This window comes from Gossypium hirsutum, chromosome A01 (assembly GCF_007990345.1).
Source record: "Gossypium hirsutum isolate 1008001.06 chromosome A01, Gossypium_hirsutum_v2.1, whole genome shotgun sequence".
Lineage (NCBI taxonomy): Eukaryota > Viridiplantae > Streptophyta > Magnoliopsida > Malvales > Malvaceae > Gossypium > Gossypium hirsutum.
The window spans coordinates 3,223,730-3,244,991 of NC_053424.1; the positions used below are offsets into that span (position 1 = coordinate 3,223,730).

At 29.6% G+C, this 21,262-nt stretch overlaps 2 protein-coding genes across 3 annotated transcripts; one reads left to right on the plus strand and one right to left on the minus strand.

Annotated features, from left to right (window-relative positions):
- Window positions 1-10,717: 10,717 nt before the first annotated feature.
- LOC107932634 (DNA-directed RNA polymerases II, IV and V subunit 8B) lies at window positions 10,718-13,490 on the minus strand. Its single transcript, XM_016864699.2, has 4 exons — window positions 13,240-13,490; window positions 12,353-12,510; window positions 11,145-11,236; window positions 10,718-11,057 (listed from the first exon to the last, which is right to left on the minus strand). Exons 1-4 carry the CDS (start codon window positions 13,313-13,315, stop codon window positions 10,946-10,948), a joined length of 438 nt encoding a protein of 145 aa, XP_016720188.1. The 5' UTR covers window positions 13,316-13,490; the 3' UTR covers window positions 10,718-10,945.
- A 2,600-nt stretch (window positions 13,491-16,090) lies between these two features.
- Window positions 16,091-20,648, plus strand: LOC107932687 (serine/arginine-rich splicing factor SR45). 2 transcript variants are annotated; one of them, XM_041074243.1, is made up of 12 exons: window positions 16,091-16,492; window positions 17,406-17,474; window positions 18,120-18,208; window positions 18,371-18,417; window positions 18,512-18,592; window positions 18,682-18,850; window positions 18,941-19,154; window positions 19,232-19,294; window positions 19,558-19,698; window positions 19,941-20,026; window positions 20,115-20,152; window positions 20,392-20,648. In XM_041074243.1, the coding sequence occupies exons 1-11, from the start codon at window positions 16,239-16,241 to the stop codon at window positions 20,147-20,149; spliced, it is 1,248 nt and encodes a 415-aa protein (XP_040930177.1). In that variant the 5' UTR covers window positions 16,091-16,238; the 3' UTR covers window positions 20,150-20,152; window positions 20,392-20,648. The 2 variants fall into 2 exon arrangements, with proteins under 2 accessions (XP_040930177.1, XP_040930176.1); XM_041074242.1 differs by having other exon boundaries at window positions 19,960-20,026.
- Window positions 20,649-21,262: the final 614 nt, after the last annotated feature.

Consider the following 21,262-nt stretch of genomic DNA (forward strand, 5'->3'; position numbering starts at 1 on the left):
TTTAAAAAGGGATAAATTTAAAAATTGTACATAAACTTTGATTTTGTGAAATTTTATACATGAAATTTTGATGTGATCTAATTCTCACAAATTACTAACATAATTATTAATATAACATCATTTCATATTTTTATACTACATACACAAATAATTATATTTATCTAATATAAAAATAATTGATATATCTATTTCTTTAAATATGTATGATTGAACTAAAAATTAAAGTTTCATGTATACATTTGAACTACAATCAAAGTTTTATGTATATAATTGCACCCAATCAAAGTTAATATATTAAAATGCACATTAAATTAAAGTTATGTATAATTTTAATATTTATTCCTTTTAAAAAATAATAAAGTATTACAAATATTAATTTATAGTAATATTTTCATATTTTACAATAAATTTCAAATAAAAATATTTGAAAATTTATCTAATTTAGGCCCAAGGGCAAAACAAGTCTTTGCCCAAGCCTGACTTAGGGTAAAAAGTTTATTTAATTGTCATCCATTATTTTGGAAGAAAATATTTCATGTCTATTAGTTGAAATATTTAAATTTATTAAATTTAATTTTAAAATTTACACCCTAATTTTTTTAGCATATTTTAATTTTAACATTATATTAGTATAAAAAATTCTAGTCAAGTAAAAAGATTGGAAAAAACAATCAAATAAAAGTTAAAACATTTTTAATTTATTAACAATATCTTAAGATTTTAAACATATTTTTAAACTGTTAAATATATTTAACAGTATTTTTATTTTTAAAAGTATTATATAAAGAAATTTAATTAACTATTTAATATTTTATTTTATTTTTTATATTTTTATTTTTAAGAATTAAATATTTTTATTTTAATATTTAATATGATTTCTAAATGTTATAGTAATATTCAAATTTGGCAGAGGGTACGGAAATTGTTTTAGTATCGAACCTTGACTAACTTAATCTGATTTATGAACACTTAACTTAAATCGACCACATTTTTCTCACTAAAAGAAAAAAGAAATTCAATATAAGGTTTATCAAGATGTAGGGCTATCAATTGGGTCATGCCTTCATGAGTGGTACAAAAATATTTGGGTTGGAAACTTGGGACTATATATATAAATATATTATAAATTATAAAAAAATTTTATTAAAAACTCGATAATCTCTTAATTTATTGACAAAAGTATTAAGTTGTAAGGCACGAACTCGTGCAACCTCAGCTTTACCTCCAATTATTATATATATGTATTGAAAATTTTGATTTTATTGAAATTTTTTATTTATTTTTAATTTAAGCCCATTTTCATTCAAACCCTCTTAATTTTTTTTACCTCGAAGGTCCAAAAATGAAAAATGTTTTAAACAATGTGACTTTCAAACAAATTAATAAAAAAAACGCACACATGTGTACGTCAAATTCATTAATTAATGCTTATTAGGTTAAGTAGTAAGATCTAGAGTTCGAATATTGTGGATAGAAAACATAAGGTTATCATAACTTTGTCTTTATATTTAAGGATTCAATACCGTTCTACTTTAAATTTAATTGAAACTTACTCTGACTATTAGATATTAGAGTCTCAGACTAAAATAAATTAAGTTAATAATAAAATTACAATTTGATCACTTAAAATTTAAAAGTCTATTTTGAACTTTAACAAAATAAACAAAATTATGAACCCTATGTGATGGCCTGATGATTAAGAGTGTTCACTGTCTCAGTGTAATCTGAATTTGAGTCATGCTAGTAGCGTTTGTTGTTCGGGCTTTACCCAATTATTATAATACACCAAAAAAATGAAAAAAATTATTATCTAATCCCTTAAATTTTATTCTAATATAATCGTAAATTTACATTTTAACTATCTCATAAATTTACAATTCAAATCTTAAAAAAAAAATTCCTGGAAACTTCTCAATATTCTCATTTTTATGATTTTGTAATTAGCTGTGGTCTTGAAAGTTGGTGACAATTAGGTCAAAATGACCCATCAAACATGATTTGCTGTTGCAACCTAATTTTATTTTTTTTTAAATCCTTGACCAACTCTAATAATAATAATTATTATTATTATTATTTATTTGGCAATGTAAACATTAATTCTTAAGATAAGGTGTATATTATAATACTTTATACTATGTAATTTATGTATCCAAAAATAGGAAAAACAACAACAATCAACTTCAAAATGGTACCAAACAATACATAATTAACAGTTGAAACTTTTGAAACCATTTTTTTAATTCGTCGTCATAGATTAAATTTGGATTGAGCTTAAGCATGATATTAATATGTTTTATACTTGTTCAAGTTTAACCTGAAATATGAATCTAAAATTTTGTTCGAATATACCCATATTTATAAATAATTAACCTAAATTCTTTTGAAGTCCCTCTATATCATTTTTTCAATTTTTTTTTAAAAATATTCTTATTATTTTACTTAAACCCATTTTTAGAATTAATATTTTTATCCAAACTCTTTCAGATTTCAAATGAATCTTTAAACTTGAGCAAAAACATTCGAAACCAAACAAGTAAATATGCTTATAGATCAAAATGCAAATTTTATAAACAAAACATAAAAAACATAAATGTATATGTATAAATGATTCTCACATGAACACATCAAGGATATAATTAATGCATGATGTGTTGGAAAATTTGGATATCATATATATAATAAGGATAATTATATGTTATTATTTACTATCATGATAGGTTAGCCCAAATTAAAAGTGATCTAATTTGGTTAGAATTTTATTGGGTTTTTAATTATTAAATAAAGTATGGGTCAAACTTGTGTAGATACTCTTCTAATCAAATTCTAATTAATGATGGGCTAATTAGAATTTGATTAGAACTAATATGCTAAGGTTATAAATATTAGGGTTATGGTCCCCAAATTATACACAAGATATCTTTTCTAATATCCCATCATTAGGAAAGAGAGAGCAAATATTCTCTAAATTTCTTGTGTACTAATTTGGAAGATCAAATCCCCAAAGTTCCAGAAAGTCTCAAGGAATCCATGGATTCAAGTACGCTTCCGCATCTAGCTTTGTTCTTAATTTATTCTTGATGATTTGACATGACAGATCCTGGTTTATTAAGTTATATTATAGATTTATTTTAATAAAATTCTAACAAGTGGCATCCGAGCTTTATCATGTTGAATCATTGAGAATGAATTGATTATTTATTAATTTTGGATTGATTCATTTTTCTTTTTTTAATTTTATGGATTTGATATTTTAATTATATATTATGTTGAATCTTTGAGATTCTTGATAAATTTTTGGGTTTTGATTCTTTAAATAAAGTTTTAAGGTTTTATAAATATAATTTAGTTTAATATTTGCATATGCTATTCGAAAGATGAAGGTTTATTTATTTATTTATGTATAATCAATTGATAAAAATTGATTTGTGAGATTTATTTCTCTTCTTTTCACACAATTATTTTAAATATTTTGGTTTTAAATTGGGTTATATAATTTTAGGTTTTGGCATCTTATGGTTCCAAATATTTGGTTAAATTATGATGATATGGTTTATTGTATGAATTGTGGAATACGCCAACTATTATGATTTTATTTTTTTGAGATTTATTGGCTTGAAAATATTTTTCAAGTATTTATGTGAATATCTGTTTAATCATAAATACAACTTTGGATTTACATAGTAAATTCATGGTAAGTTTTTCTATTTGATTATGAATACATGTATATGCATGAATTGTTTTGGTGTTTTTATCCATGCCAAAATTATGAATACATATGCTTGTTAATTATTCAGCTTTGAACCACTACATTATTTCTGTTTGGTTTTGATATATGATTTTGGAACAAAAGAAAAAAAAATAAAAGAAAAGAAGGAAATAGTCAAAAAAATTAAGGTTTTCGGTTTTTTTTATTGCATTATTAAGATAAACTTATTTTGGGTTATTTCAGAGTCTATAAAGCAATAAAAAAATTAGTTTTGACATTTGACTATTGGGGAAATTTAAATTTGAATATTGGTATGTTTATATATATTTTAAAATAACTTAATTGAAGCAAAAAGTCACCAAAGTGATATTTTTTTTTGTATAAATTATTTTGTTTTAAAATATAAAAGTTTGTGTGCATGTAAGTTAAGTTATGTTAATATTGATTGGCCCAAGTGAAGGTTAATAATATTACATGTGCAACATGGTGATAAACATGTGACGGTTATTCGGTTATACATGTGAGTAATAAATTGGCCCAAAGGAAGATTTATTATTCGACATACTCTTATTGTCAATGTTTGATTACTACACCAAGATATCACTTACAAATAAATATTTTGTCCAAAGATGAAATATTAATGGAGTGTCCGGTATCTTAAGATGAAGTTTACCTTTATTCAAATTATTTTGGTTTAAATTTGAAGTCTTATGTGAAGTTGTTTATGGTTTATGATTTATTCAACTATTATTATATTTGTCAACATCATTGTATGTTGTTTTGGGATATATATATATTATCTTTTAATTTGATTGAAAGATGAAATTAAGGTAAATATTTTGAAACAAATAAATTCAGATTTTGGCTTTTAATTAAAGATGTGTAATATTTTAAATAAATTAGTTGAAACAAAATGCCTTGGAGTGACCTCTTTTGTGTATATTAGTTTATTTGAAATACTAAGATGATTATATGTTTTTGTGATTCATGCGTTTATTAATTTACCCAAAGGTAAGTTAATATTTGCCAGAATTACAACGACATCTGTGGTGATAAATGTGTGACAATTATAAGGTATTTTATGTGAGTAATAAGTTAGTCCAAAGATTAATTCATTGTTTGACATAGTTTATTGTCAATGTTTGATTGCTACAACAAGAGTATTGCTTACTATTAATATTACTGTCCAAATATTTGATATTAATGTTGTGTTTGGTATCTTGAGATGGGATTAGCCATTATCCTGAATTTATTTTTTACTATAAATATTGATGTGAGCTTATTTTTATTTATTTTTTGTTTTATATTCAGCTAATTCATATTCTACTGCCACAATATCTGCTAATATAAATTCTATACCCATACTTAAGGGGGCTAATTTCAATGAATGGAAAAGGCACTTACTTATAGTGCTTGGCTATATGAACATAGACCTTGCACTAAAGGAAGAACTACTCGCACCTCTCACTGCGGAAAGTACCCCCTATGTTAAAAGGGATTTTGAGAGGTGGAATAATTAAAATTGCATGAGTCTAATGATCATGAAGCACAACATTTTAGAAGCCTTTAAGGGCATAGAATCTGAAAAGATTACTCAGGCCAATGTTTCCTTGATGAAATTGAGAAATGTTTTGCTAAAAAAAACGATAAGGTTGAAATGACATCACTTATGACTTCTTTGATGTCTGTAAAGTTAAGGGTTAAGAAAATTCTGAGTAATCTAAGGGCTATAAAATTTATGATCCCACAATTAGGAATATTTTTTAGACAAGAATTACAACATTCTTTGAGGATGTTGAGTTTAGGGGGAGAAATAAGGTTAGAAACATTGCTTTTGAGGAAGAATTGGATTCTAACTCAGTTCCTACTATCACTTTTGATGATGTTTAGACTCTCATACCTATCATTGATTAAGAAGTGAATCTAGAACCTCAATAAGACAATGTTAAACAACTCCCTATTCAAGATGAGGTAATTGTTCCAGAAGAACAAACTCAACAACCTCAAGAATGAATGTCATTAGAAAGGTCCACTAGAGAAAGGGTTAAAATGGCTTTAGTGGAGTATTTTGACTTTAAGCTACATCAGATGAATATTAAGTTAATGGTTTCTCAATGGTAACATTGATCATACATTTATATGGTGCAATTAGAAAACTTTGTGTCTGATGATACAAAAGTAATGATTTGCAAATTAAAGAACTTCATCTATGGGCTTAAGTAGACTTTTCGTCAATAATATTACAAAATTTACCAAATAAATATCTCATTCGGCTTAAAGATGAATTTTGTTGATAATCGTTTATACCATAAGTTTAGTGGGAGTAAGTTTTATATTTGGTTTTATATGTTAAAGTTTTATATTTGGTTTTATATGTTAATGACATACTGCTTGTCAATAATAAGTATAGCTTCAATCAATGCCCTAAGAATGATATTAAAATTACAAAAATGCATTAGATTTTTTACATTTTAGCAGTGGAAAGTTTAATGTATGTTCAGATTTGTATACATTGGAATCTTGTATACACTATTGGAATGTTAGGCAGATATTTTAAGCAACCCTGGTTTGGACCATTAAATAGCATCCAAGAGGGTTATAAGGTATTTTCAAAGAACAAAAGATTACATGCTCACATATTGGAGGTCTAATCAGTTAGAGATCATCAGGTATATAGACTCCGATTTTGATGGAATATGGATACAAGATTTTGTCACTAAGGTGCAAATTGTGAAAACAAATTGCAGTCTTTTATTCCAATAGCAACAAGAGCACATTAAAGTCAAAACACATAGACTTTAAGTTTCTGGTTGTTAAAGTAAAAGTTCAGAGTGGTTAAGTGCTTATAAAGCATATTAGGACAAACTCCATAATTGCGGATCCGCTTACTAAGGAACTACACCTAAGGTTTTATAAGAGCACATTGCTCGTATGGGTGTAATGTCATTTAAAGGATATTTGGTTTTAGTGGGAGTTTGTATTTTTAAATGCTTTTATGTTATAGACACATTTTCAGTTATTTCAGTTTAAAGATAATAAGTTTATTTTCTGCAGAAATAAAGTTTATTTGGTTTATTCACACTCTGATTTTGGTAAGATTTGATCTCACTAAGGAGGACCAGTTGGAAATAGACATGTTTAGATCATATTGCATGTAATTTCCATGCTACACATCCATACTTGATCTATGTCATTTGGTTGTGTTAATATACGTGATCATGGATGGATTTAGTTACGATAATTGTAACGAAAGTCGCATTGGTTCTATGTTAACATAATTAATGGACGAGATTGTACGGAATGCCTTTTGGATATGATAGTAAAATTTTGAGCTCATAAGGTTATATAATGACATGCAATTATAAAGTAATTAGTATATATATGTGGTCCAAGTGGGAGATTGTTGGAAAATTTGGACATCACATATATAATAAGGATAATTACATGTTATTATTTACTATCATGATAGGTTAGCTCAAATTAAAAGTGATCTAATTTGGTTAGAATTTTATTGGGCTTTTAATTATTAAATAAAGTATGGGTCAAACATGTGTAGATACTCTTCTAATCAAATTCTAATTAATGATAGGCTAATTAGAATTTGATTAGAACTAATATGCTAAGGTTATAAATATTAGGGTTATGGTCCCCAAATTATACACAATATATCTTTTCTAATATTCCATCATTAGGAAAGAGAGAGCAGATATTCTTTAAATTTTTTGTGTACTAATTTGGAAGATCAAATCCCCAAAGTTCCAGAAAGTCTCAAGGAATCTATGGATTCAGGTACGCTTCCGCATCCAGTTTTGTTCTTAATTTATTCTTGATGATTTGACATGACAGATCATGGTTTATTAAGTTATATTATAGATTTATTTTAATAAAATTCTAACATGATGATATTATAAATTATTTTTTGAGTGTATGGTACGAAAAAATAAAAAGAAATCAACTTTTACGAGTCAAGTGATAAATAATTTAATGTCTTTTAAGTTCGAATTTTGTAGACAGAAAAAATAATACTAAAAGAGCTTTATTCTTAATTTAAAAATCTGATTTAATTTGATGTCAAATTTAATCGAAATCTAAGACAACCTTCAACATAAAAAATAGGGAAAGGGGTAAAAGGCACGTGAGAAAGGGCTGAGTGACAAAGCTGTTCACGTGCACTCCTTTTCTTAGTGTCACTTAAAACCATGATACCACCGAGCCCTTCCATCCCTGTGGGACATGCCTTGCATCTTTGTCATTATCTTTCATTTCTAATTATTTATATCTTCTTCTTCATTTTCTAATTTTTATTAGGCAGGGTTTAATTTCTTTAATAAATGTAACAAATACTAAACAAAAATTAGATTATAAATGATGAGATTAGAGTCTCAAAATTTATGGGATGTCATATTTTAAAAATTAAATTTCGAGTTTTATAACATTATTTTGTGATCAAGATGAGAGGTGTTTAAGGTTAGGTCGGGTCAGATTCGGGTCATAACTATGTATAATATTAACATCTTTTATTTTTTTGTCTAAGTTTGGTTTGATAAAAAAATATGTTTTAAGTTTTACCCAAATTCGTTCATATTTGTCAATGATTAACTCAAGCTTGTTTTAAATCTATTCATATTTTTTTAATATATAACAACTGTATATATTTTTATTAAAATTTTAAGCATGGACAACTTAATTTTTTTAATGTTTACCTTATAGCATTAAATATTATTATATATTTAACTTTACATGATATAATTTACATAACAACAAAAAAATATTACAAAAGTATAAATCAGGTTAGGTTCGGGTTTTAAATGTTAGAAACAGACGTAAATTTTTATCTAAGCCCATTTCCTCGGATCTCCTTTTTTTGTCCAAATTCTCTCATATTTCAGACAAATTTTCGGATATAAGCATATAGTCTAACTATTATACATGTCTAATCAATATTAATATATATATATTAAAGGTCAAATTCTGCTATTAGACCTTATACTTTGTGTAAGTTGTGAATTTAGTACTTTTACTTTAATTTGGTCATTTTCAGTCCTTGTACTTTTATATTTTGAAAATTCTAGTCCTAACTAAATGATAGCTATTAAATTCATTGGTGAATGTAGACTAAATCTATAACTTCACGCATAATATGGGACTAATGACATAATTTAACCTAATAAATTTAACTGCTACCATATTGGATTAGGACTAAAATTTTAAAATTCGAAAAATATAGAGACTAAAATTGATCAAATTAAAATACAGGTACTAATATACAACTTACACAAAGTAGGATCTAATAGCAAATTTTGAAGTATTTTAAAGCTCCCCATCATATATTCCCTCAAAAAAATTCATGAAAATGATGAGTCCACCGTCTCTTTGAATTCATATAATTAAAATGTTTTAGTTGCTAAGGTCGATCCCACTAGATTTATTTTCTAGCACCGAAATACAAAGACATTGCACCCACCAATGTACCCAAAACCCTTTTAAGTACCCCTTTTATTGTTCATCTTCATGAGTGTAAATTAAGTTTCCTTTTAGCTTCCAAAAAAAAAAATCTCACCATCTTTCCATCAAAATCCCATACTTTTCCTTCCATCCAAACAAGATATTCATCAATGAAGAAGATAAATCTCCTACTTAGGAAATGCAAGAGCTTGTCGAGACAACTAGGAAGGTCATCTTCATATAGTAGCTTAAGATCGAAATCAACTCGAGAAGATCATCACCGTTATATATGGGATCATTTAAGAAGAAGAACGAGGAGGAACGAAGATGGAGACAATTATGATAATGATGATGAACATCAATGTTACGAAACGGTTTATGTCGGGAGTACGAGGAAACGATACGTGGTTAGTTCGAAGTACCTTAAACATCCATTGTTGCATGCTTTAATAGAGAGGCCTAAACAAAAGCATGGAGGGGAAGATCACATATTGGTTAAATGTGAGGTAGTTTTGTTTGATCATCTTTTGTGGATGATTGAGAATTCTGATCCAAATCTCATTTTGGATTCATTGGAGGAATTGACTGACCTTTATGTGTTTTGAATCAATTTACTTATATATACATACATACATATGTTCTTTTATTTAGTATTCATATGATGATGATGATGATTTAGAGGTTTATTGTGATAATTCAATATTTGTTAATGTCCATTTTATTAATTAACTCTTAATTGTGTTATCTTTTTTGTTGTGAATTTGGGTACCCAAATTTATTTTCTATTATTAGTATTCTTTCTGCATGACAAATAAAAGCTGTAATAAATATATATATTTTATTCGATTAAAGTTGACTATATTATTATTTATTTTCAAGAGGAATATTAATCAATGTTGTTCTAGTTTTATTATATCAGCACATATATAAAGTACTTAACATTGAATTATTTCGTTCTGTATACTGGCAAAAGAGTTTTAATTTATAAAAATAAAGAGCAGACCAAGGGTTTAATTTATGTATAACATGACATAATCAATTTGTTTTGTTGACAAATTTTTCAAGGATTTTTTTAAATAAATAAACTTTATATTTGCTGTTATCATATGTTGTTTCAGGTCGAGTTTGCAAAAACTTTGGTTACATTACCGACTCAGGTTGAGTAGTAATAAAATCAACGTCCTTAAATAAAATTACGGATTCAAATTTTGTAAATGCGAGAATAAGAAAAAACCGTATAATTAATTAAATCGATTGAACTGAAAATAAATTGAATTATTAATCTAGAGAATGATATTGAACCAGTCCGAACAACTAAAAAACCATTTGAATTTTTTCAAAATTTTTAATACTTTTTTAATTGAACTGATCAAACTAATAATTTAATTGATTGAACCAATTCGATAGAGAAAAAAAATTAGAAGAGTTCATATAACTACCCAATAGGAGATTTCAGAAAGAAGAAAAAAAAGCAGCAGTTTAAGTAATACTTTGGTCAAATAAATTATCAGGTCTTCAAAATGAAGGAGCAATATATAGAAGAGCAATAAATGGAAGATTAAAAAATGAAGGGGAAACCATAATCAAGACCTAACAACATGCATTGCATAGGTTTGTTCTCACATAACATACAAATCAACAGTTATATCCAACTCAAGACATAGTCTGCTCGGAAATTCGATGTCAAGAAGTCGCCCTTTATACCACTACTACTATAGACCCGCCTTGAAGCTCACATAAATTTATCCGACCTAAACAGAGAAACACTCAATATAACTCGATATAACGAAAGTTTTAGAGCTTCCTTATGAGAAGAAATAGCCTCTGGTCAAGTTCAAAGTGGGAGACATGAGAAGCTTCTCCCCTCAATAGCATTAAAAGCCCACCATATGATACATAGATCTCCCTGAAAGTAACAGACACCTTTAATTTTAAGATCAAGCAGCTACAATGATGGAATAAACAAAGATATAGTTGTGGTTAACAAACATACGCTTTAAGTCCTTTCCCTGAAGAATCATCTGATATCTTGTATAACTTCCCATGCATGACATACTCATACTTATCTGCAAGAGACTTCCTCCCCTGGAATACATGTTGAAATTTTTTAATAATACGGCAATGAAGTAATGGATGTGTTTAAGATATAGGCACCTTTTCATATATAATAACCATATAGACTTGTTTAAATAAAGTTGGCGAGCTGCTCCATATTCGAAAATAATAACAGATTATCTCTTTCTCTTTGTTTAACTCTCTCACTGAACGGTTTCATTGAGATAATAAATAATAGAAAACAAGACCAGTCGTTTGTGTTTGTGCATGTTCCGAGGACAAGGTTTATAGATAAGTTCGATTAATGATGTATCTTTGGCAAAAGAGTGCAAACAAAGGAAACTGGTCTTTGTATTGCTTGCCAAGGAAGACGAACAAGAAACTGCACATGAGAGGACAGAAAATTTAAATTATTAATGGCACGTTGATCTGTATAGCAGACTCTACTAATAAAGCTCAACTTGTTATTGTTATCATAAGGCACATTAAAGACAATGTGTAGTATTCATGGAAAATAAGTTGAATTTTGGACCACTGTTTTAGCTCGAGACCAATAAGACTTGGTAGCTAAACGATCAAACCTATAATTATTTCATTGTTAGAATTAGAACCCTGTGAACATCTTAGTTATCGAGACCAAACTTCAAGGGAAAATTGTTTATTTACCCCCACAAACTATAACATAAGCTACATACACATTCCATATGCAACAGTAGTAATCGGTTTAATGTAGCCACTTAGTCCTCTTAAGAACCTACGGAAACATAAAGACGTTTCTTTTTCCTCTCCAGCACACCCTCCAAAGCCCCATACACTGAACACACGCATAAACAGCAATGGCAACCACAATTTATCCACATTTTTCTAGCTTAGTTCAACTTTGATAATATCATATGGGAAGGCCAAACCATATTAAACTTTATGAATAGCTTTAGTGACTGACAAACTTTATTAAACAATTAGGACATAAAACATTGATTAGAACCAAATTGAAACTGAATATACAAACAGTTAGTGATCAAACTCAAGCTCAGGAGATTAGAGTCAAGGTTATCCGAATAGTTTCATTTCCAATAAGAGTATCTTTTGCTGCAGAAAAAGAAATAGCCAAGAGCGTTAACCATTAAAACGTGATGGTAAGATTACCGGATTGAAATAGCCAGTATCAGGCGTCCCATCCAAATTCAACGTGTGAGCTAACGCCATTGTGAATTTATCACCAACATGCATAGGATATATCTCTGTATTTACATCGAGGTGCATGAACATATCACAGTTCTGGCTCCGTGCTTCAATGCGGGTAACTGCATCAATGTATAAACAAATGTAAATTGAATGCAAATTAGGGGTGTAAATCAGACACTAATGCTCGCAAGCTACTCAAGTTCGACTCAAAAAAATTAAAACTCAATTCAGTAATTATCGAGTCAACCTGGAACTCGAGTAGCTTGAGCTATTGGTCAAGCTGAATTCGAGCTTAGTACTTGACTCGAATGGCTTATGAGCCTTTTCGAGCTTTTCATATTTTTACATTATTAAATTATGTTACTACCCTTAATATATATTATAAACCTTAATCTTAATTATTGAGTCGAACTCGAGCTTAAAAATAGATGTTTAATTGAGCTCAAGTTAGAGTATCGAGGTCCGAATTCCGAGTCGAGTTCAAGCTTGATGTAAAAATTAGGTGGAAAAAAACCCATTAAAACTGCTTTATATCTACCATATAAGTAAACATTAAACCAAATATGCACTTCTAACCCTACATAGTTTTAGAGTATTACCTCAAAAAAGTTAATCAAAATAACAAAAAAACAACACCAATAATACTAATAATTGGGAACAAAATCCAGTGTTTCTCAATGAGCATGGAGTACTAGAAAATCATCCAAATCCATAACATATACATAAAATTGAAAAATATTACAGAACAATGAAATAAACACAGTGAAATAAGAATACCCAAAGTAAGTAATTAGAGAAAGAATCGCAAAAAATAACATAAAAAAAGAAGAGGAGATTAAAGATTTGACCTTTATCAAACTTTTTCCCATCTGGGTCAAGCTTATCAACAACAAAAATATCCTCAAAAAGTATTAAGTTTGACATCGTCTGCAAAATTTTAAACACTCGAAACAGAGAAAAACTATCTGAACAAGAGTCAACAGATACCAAAGAGAATGGCTTTGTAGCTTTTATATAAGAGAAGGGAACCCCAAAACCTAGGGTAAATTCAGGCTCGGTCTGAAAGCAAATTGGAATCTTTTTTTTTCTTTTTTTGCTTTTAGGTAATTTGATTATTATTTGTAATATATTTAAGGCAAATTACGGCATTAGTCATTAAATCATGAGTAAGTTTTAGTTTTTGTCATTTAATTAAAAAAATTATAATTAGGTCACTAAAATATTTAAAAATTTTCATTTAAGTTATTAAACTATTTAAAAAAAACTATTTGAGTCACAAGTTGTTAAGGGTTTTTTCTTTTAAAGTTCTATGAGTGAGTTCCAAGCAACGATTCGACAATTGATATCGTAGATTAGTATCTATCAATAGAAAAACATACCTTAGATTAAAGTTGATATGACGATCAGTGTCAGAGATCGAAGAAAAAAATAATTTGAATTTTAGTTCGTATATTTGTGACGTCTAAAACTATTTCATGAAAAAAATTGAACCGTAGAAAAGAATGATAAAGAGAGCTTTTGAATGATAAAGACAACACAGACTAAGGAAGCCATATAGCATCGATCTTAATAGTCTGGTGACTTAAATGAAAACTTTTGAATAGTTTAATAGTCAAAATGAAAACTTATATATAATTTAGTAACTAATAATAAAATTTACCCTATATTTAATGAAGGGTTAATATATATATATGGAGGTAACTATTGGTACCTAAATTTGGAAATCATAAGCTAAATGGATACTTCTTTTAGAAAAATGATTAACACCGTTAAAATACATTGACATGACCTTAACAATCAATAGCATAATGACACGTGGCAGTTTAAATTTTTGATGTGCAGAAAAAAATTAATATTTTTTATTTCTTCATGCTTCAAAATGTAAGGCTACCACATGTTGCTGTATTATTGGTCATTAATGCTACATTAGCGCGATGTCAAAATGTTTTAGCAATGTTTGTTAGGTACGTAAAAAGTACTAAGTTGGCTTACAATTTTCAAGTTTAGGTACCAGTTAGGTCTAAAAAAAAAAACTTAAAGACCAAGTAGGTATAAATTGTCAAATTTAGGTACCTTCATATATATTAACCCTTAAATGAATATTTTATCATGTAATTTACCCCTAGTATTTTTAAACCTTGATTGAATTGGTGTCAGTAATCAATTAAACACCAACTCGATTGGGAACAATTATGAAAAAATACTCATTTATATTTAAACAAGATATACTGTTATAAGGGTATTTTTATCATTTATATATTTAATAAAATTAATTAAAAAATTTATATATGAATGTTTTAAAATTTTAATTTTACCACTTTAACTAAAACTAGGCTTTGCTTTTTTCATGCATTTTTTGGGCATAATGTCAAATTTAGTGTTTAACACTTTCGTCTTTTGTTGATTTGACCATTGTTAATTTTTCTAACTAAATTTGATTATTAACTTTTCAGAAAGAGTCAACTCATTTTTTAACGAAACTGTTAACTAAAAATTATTTTTTAACGATGTTGGTGTGACAGTCTATATGTACTTCATGGCACTATTTACCTTATATACCACATCAACAAAAAAAATTAAAAATTAGAAAAAAAATAAAACAAACAAATTAGAAAAAAATCATAAAAAAAACACTAAGTATATTTGGATTGCTATGCGAGTTGTTAGATGTAAATTTTTGTGTTTTAGTTAGTATTATTCATTTTTAAAAACAATAATTCAACTCTTTTTTTGAAGAGTTAGTGGTCAAATTTAACACATTTTAAAATGATGATGACCAAATTTAACAAAAAAATAAATACAAAATTGACAAAATATGTAACTGTTGAGTGCTAAATTTAATATTAAGTCTATTAATTTTTATCCAATTCAAAATGAATGAGATTTTCTTTTTTCTTATGATTTAATTGTTAAATAAACTTTTATAACTATACTTTTAATGTTGAAATTTTCTTCCACTAACATTTTGACCACATATTAAATAATGTTTCATAATATGATGACATTTTGTTATATATAAAAAAAAAGATAATACAAGCGTAAATCAATTGCAGTGACTTTAATATTGTTAATTACAAGTATTTAGTTTAATAAAAGTTTTAGAAGCGGTCTTAACCCAGTGGAACGCCTTGCTTCTTAATTAATGATTGTTTGTTAGTTGCAGAGTTATATTGACATCTTGGAGGAGAAATTTAATATTCTTAAAAGGCTAAAGTTTTCATTTAATTTTAGTTTGTCTTACGATTATGTTATTCTATTTATCGGCGCTCAGCAACCTGCAAGAATTGACATTATGAAATCTAAAAAGTAAAAGTATAATAAGAAGACTGATGATTCAGGAAAAAAATTTGATAATAAATCTCAGATTGTAAATAGATATAAATTGAAAACTATTAATATTTTAGGCGATGAATAGTCTTCTAATAAAAAATATGCACAATGATAAGAGAAAGAGATTATTGTGCATTAGTAACATATGAAGAAGGAATCGAATGAACTCTTCAATGTTGAATTTGGCAAGTGTTGCTCGGAAAAAAACTAATATTAATTGAAATATATCAGATATCCTTTTAACCGCACCCATAGAGTAAGGATTAGTTCCTCAAAAGATAATTCACAAATTAAACGAATTTGTTTTATTTTAATTTTGCAAATATAACATATATATATATTATTAATTTCAAATTATATATTTAATTTTTAACGAAATAAAAAAAAATAAAAAATCGGTAGCTTTTCTTTACCAGATAAATTGCGTCCTCTGCCGCAAAATACCATCTCAACTACGACCCCCTAGGGTTTATCTAGGGTTTCCTATTTCTACCGTTCCTCTCTTTGTATTCCGCCAATGGCGAAGCCGACGAGAGGCCGCCGTTCTCCTTCTGTCTCCGGTTCCGGTTCCTCTTCTCGTTCTCGTTCACGGTCTAGGTCTCGCTCCCGCTCTTATTCCGGTTCAGACTCCAAGTCCAGTTCTCGCTCTCGCTCAGTGTCGCGCTCCAGATCTGCTTCCCCGTCTAGCTCTCGTTCTCGCTCCAGATCTTTATCCTCTTCTCCTTCTCGTAGCGGTAGCTCTCGAAGTCGCAGTCCTCCTCAGCGTCGAAGGTTACTTTCTTTTTCGCTCGTTAGATTAACGATGCTTTTTGTATTCTCGTTAAGGATTGATAACTTTGAAGTTTTGAAAATTTCGATGAAAGAAATGAAGGAATTTAATTCTATTTTGATTAGATGTTCTCTGGCTGCTGCTTTTGCTATGTAAAAGAAAATAATAAATCTGGATATTGTAGGAAATGATTTTACTTTTTACATGGAACAATTATGTTAGTATTAGTGTTCTAATCGATTTTCTAGTTTCTTTGCAAATGCTTAGGGAGCAAAAGCAAGTAGTAAAAAAAAAGTAGTGAAGTAACAACCAGAGGGAGCGGTATTTGGAATATTAGGGATATCATTTTCCCTTCCTCTGTAAATGGTACTGAAAGTTAGTAAATTATATTCTTGCTAATAGAAAAAAAAAACCAACGATCTACCTATAGCATTCTTTATGGTTGCTAATGGCCAAAATTGAATGATCTACGTCATGATAAGAGCTTGGAAACTTGGCTCATGGTGTTCTACTTCACCTACTCGCTTTATGCAGTAATTTAATTTTATTGAGTTATGGTTGCTTGGAATGGTTGGAAGGGTGAATTCTGACATATCTTTGTTTGCTGACTGAGTTGGAATCCAATATATGTATACATGAGTTGATGAAAGTTATGAATTATGAGTCGATGAAAGTTATGAATTATGAGTCCTGATGGAGGAGTGCAGTCCATTTAATTAGCTTAGATTGCGGGACTCAATTCAACTGTCTTATGCAGTTGGGAATGCCATCCTATTTATTGACATTGCTACATTGGTGTCTCAAGTTTAGATACTATTAGCTGCCCTCCTACTTTTTATTTCCCTCTTGCATGCAGTTGATATCCTCCTGAAATTTTAATTTGTGTATCTGAGTTTTCTTTTCTCTTGTTGACAGTGCGACTGATGCATCTAGGCGAGGTCGTTCCCCTCCTCCGCAATCTAAAAAATCATCTCCAGCTCCGAGGTAAAGACATTTTAAGTTAAGACTTACCAGTATTGTCAGTTTAGATTTCTGCAGAGGCATTATGTTGTTTTATGTATTGTATATGAGCTATGTTAAGTTCAGATTTACCAGTATTGTCAGTTTAAAGTTCTGCGGAGTCCTTATGTTGTTCTGTATGGATTGCATATGTTCAATATTATTACCAACCAGGGACTGAATTTTTAAAGGTAATGCATGATTTAGAAAATGAAATAGTTGTTGAAGAAGAAGAAAAAAGAAAATTAGTTCTAATTTGTTTGAAGTTAGTGGATCTGGGCTTCTAGTGATAGAGAAAACCAATAAATCTTTTAAAAAGCAGTTTTTTAGTTTAATTATTCTTCTCACAGGATAACTGTCTTTATTGTTGTTTATTAATTCTTATGAAACAAAGGATGGTTTTTCCTCCCTATAGTTTTGAGTATGGGTAATTTTTCATTACTTCCTAGTTTCTTCATGAGAAAATGAGAAACTTTGACTTGGTTGTTTGTATTATATGAAATTTTGTGAACACACATTATGCTTGATAATATGGGAGGAATTTAACTGTATGCTAATGTTTCCATATTATGAAAATAAAAGATTGAAGTTTGTGCGCTAGTACTTATTTTTTCTTGACATTGATTTCAGGAAGACTTCCCCCATCCGTGAGTCTCTGGTTCTTTACGTTGACTCACTGAGCAGGAATGTTAATGAAGGTCATCTAAGAGAAATATTCGGTATGTTTTTTACCTTTTAACCTTTTGAGAAGCATAGATGCTTGACTGGGAATAATTACATCTTGTATTTGGATTATTTTTTGTTTTCTTAGTTTTTTTAAACATTAGATGCATCGCTAGTTCAATGCTTAACATAATTGTCCTCACCTTTCCACTCTGTAGGTAATTTCGGTGAAGTTGTAAATGTGGATCTTGCAATGGACCGTGCTGTAAGTTCATACAAGTTATATCTTTGCTTTTATCATCATCATCATCATCATCATCATCATCATTATTATTAAGACATTTTTTTTGTGTTAACAGCTTAATCTTCCAAGAGGATATGGATATGTTGAATTCAAGACAAGAGCAGATGCTGAAAAAGCTCTACTTTACATGGATGGTGTAGGTTTTGCTAAGATGTGAAAGTAAACTATTAGCAGTATTTAGATTTAGCATTTCTGAGAATGATGTTAACTGTTGGTTTAATGCAGGCTCAGATTGATGGCAATGTAGTAAGAGCAAAGTTCACACTTCCTCCACGACCAAAAGCTTCTCCGCCACCAAAGCCAATTGCTTCTGCTACTACTAAAAGAGATGCTCCCAAATCTGATAATGTTAATGCTGATACCGAGAAAGATGGGCCAAAACGACCACGGGAACGTATGTTTAATTTTGTAAAATTTTATGTTTTTTTAATTTGTATATTTAGTTTTTAACATGTTATTCAACTTGTTATCTGATGGATATCAGCTTCTCCTCAACGGAAACCCCCGCCTTCACCACGAAGGAGATCTCCTGTGGGTCGAAGAGGTGGATCTCCTAGACGACCACCAGAGTCTCCTCGTCGGCGACCTGATTCTCCGGTTCGTCGTCGTGGTGAAACACCTCCTAGGCGCCGACCTGCCTCTCCTGCTAGAGGTCGTTCTCCATTGTCTCCTCCACGGCGTCTTCGATCTCCAGCAAGGTCTGTTAGTCCTAATAGGTAATAGCTTGTTTAAATGAACTGGTTTTGAAAGATTTTGACCCATTTAATGTTTTCAGGACCTCTCCGCGTAGGATGCGTGGCAGTCCAATCCGAAGGCGTTCTCCACCTCCAAGGCGCCGGTATGCATGCGATTTATTTATTTCCATAATGCTTTAATTTTATTGCCCTAAGGTACTAGTGAGTCGACGCAACTTGTGAATAAATGAATAAATTCACATCTTACTGAATCAGAGAAATCAAGAGTGCTATAATTTGCTAGGCAAACCCAGTATTGGCCGTTTTAACTAACACTTTGGCGTTGATTTCTTGCCAGTATGAAGTGTAGATTAGTCGAGACAAAGTAGTTCAACTATAATTTGCTTACTATTAAGTTTTATTACAGTTCACCTCCCAGACGACCTCGTAGCCCTCCAAGAAGGTCTCCATTCAATCGTAGACGTAGCCCTTCTCCAATTCGTAGGCGGAGCCGTTCTCCAATTCGCAGGCCTCTTCGTTCTCGTTCAAGGTCAATCTCACCACCAAGGTCGGGCATTTGCTCTAAACAATCTTTTTTTTCATTTTCATCACAACACTGTTTATCCTGCAATATGCCAAAAAGTTTTCAAGAATAGTGATAAAATGGAATGCATTATTATATTTAATTATATGGGCTGGAATTAAATTTGATTAACTTCATTGAATGAGTGAATTTGAGCTTGTGCTGGTCCTCTTATCAATTGTCTACCGTTGTTTGTAATCATGTGTTCACCTTGTATCTTACTTCAGTATTTTATCTTCAAAACAGAGGCAGAGGACCTGCAGCACGGCGTGGGAGGTCATCATCCTATTCCCGATCACCCAGTCCCCGAAAGGTTTTGCGATTTCTTTACTTTTGGTTTTGAGGGGAGTAACATATTTACTAGTTATTTAACATGACTTTTTCTTTTTCAATTATGACAGGCAGGACGAAGGGTTTCAAGGAGTCGCAGTCCTAGGAGGTAATTTCAACTTTTTCCCCGCAATCGCAAGATGGTTTCTTTGTTTCGTCATTTATTTGTTATTAGTTTGTTAATGATCGATAGATGCTGTGTGTTCACGGAAACTAAGCTGTGCTTGCATGAGAACTCTCTCTCTCTTGTGCGCGTGCTTATTCTTAAAAACTTTTGCCTATGGCCCAAGTTGCTTCTTGTTGTGGTTTCCAATTTATAATATGAAGGGATGCTTTTTTCATGTGCAGGCCATTGAGAGGAAGAAGAAGCAGCAGCAACAGCAGCAGCAGTAGTTCGCCTCCTCGGAAGCCGTAGATTCCCTCAGCTGATTCTCTATTTGTTGTGTGAATGATGTAATAGGAGAGTCAGTATCGAGTTGCTTGAGAATAATACTTACACATTGCATCTGTGATGATACTTTAACTGCCTTTTAACAAAGTCTTGATGATGAGTTGTGATTATTGATAATGAGTACATTATGTGTGAAAGAGTTTGTTTCCCTAAACCATTAGTTACTTTTAAATCTCTCTACCACTTAGCCTTTATTTTTAGAGTTAATATATATTATGCCCTTGAATTTTTTATCTGAACTTAGTTGGTTCTTAAATTTGTATTTCGTCAATCAGTTTGGCATTTTTGTTCACATTTAGTCATTCCAGTGACGGAATAAGTTTAGGTACCAATTAGATTAAAAAAAATAGGAACCAGTTATTTGGAGTTAAAATATATATTAACTCTTATTTTTATTTTAACCATGAATTTAGTCCTCTTCACAGAAATTAAGGAAAATTGAGCAGTTAGTTTATTTGGGTTATGGGGTTAAACATTATTGTTAAATTGCGGATCTGATAATTAGATGTTTGTAGTTTTGTAAAGTATGACAAATAGATAAGATAATTAATTGTTTGTAGTTTCGTAAAGTAGGAGTATTAGCTAAAATTTTTGACAAAATTAAAGTTGAGGAATTAACGCTAATTTATATAGAGGAAAATTGATAGAGGAGTGAATTGAAATATGTAATAGATTTTTATTAATTCTTTTTGTCCTTTGTTAGAAGGGGTTAACCATAGTAATAAATTCTTTTTGTCCTCTATTAGAAAGGGAAGAAAGGGCTAACCA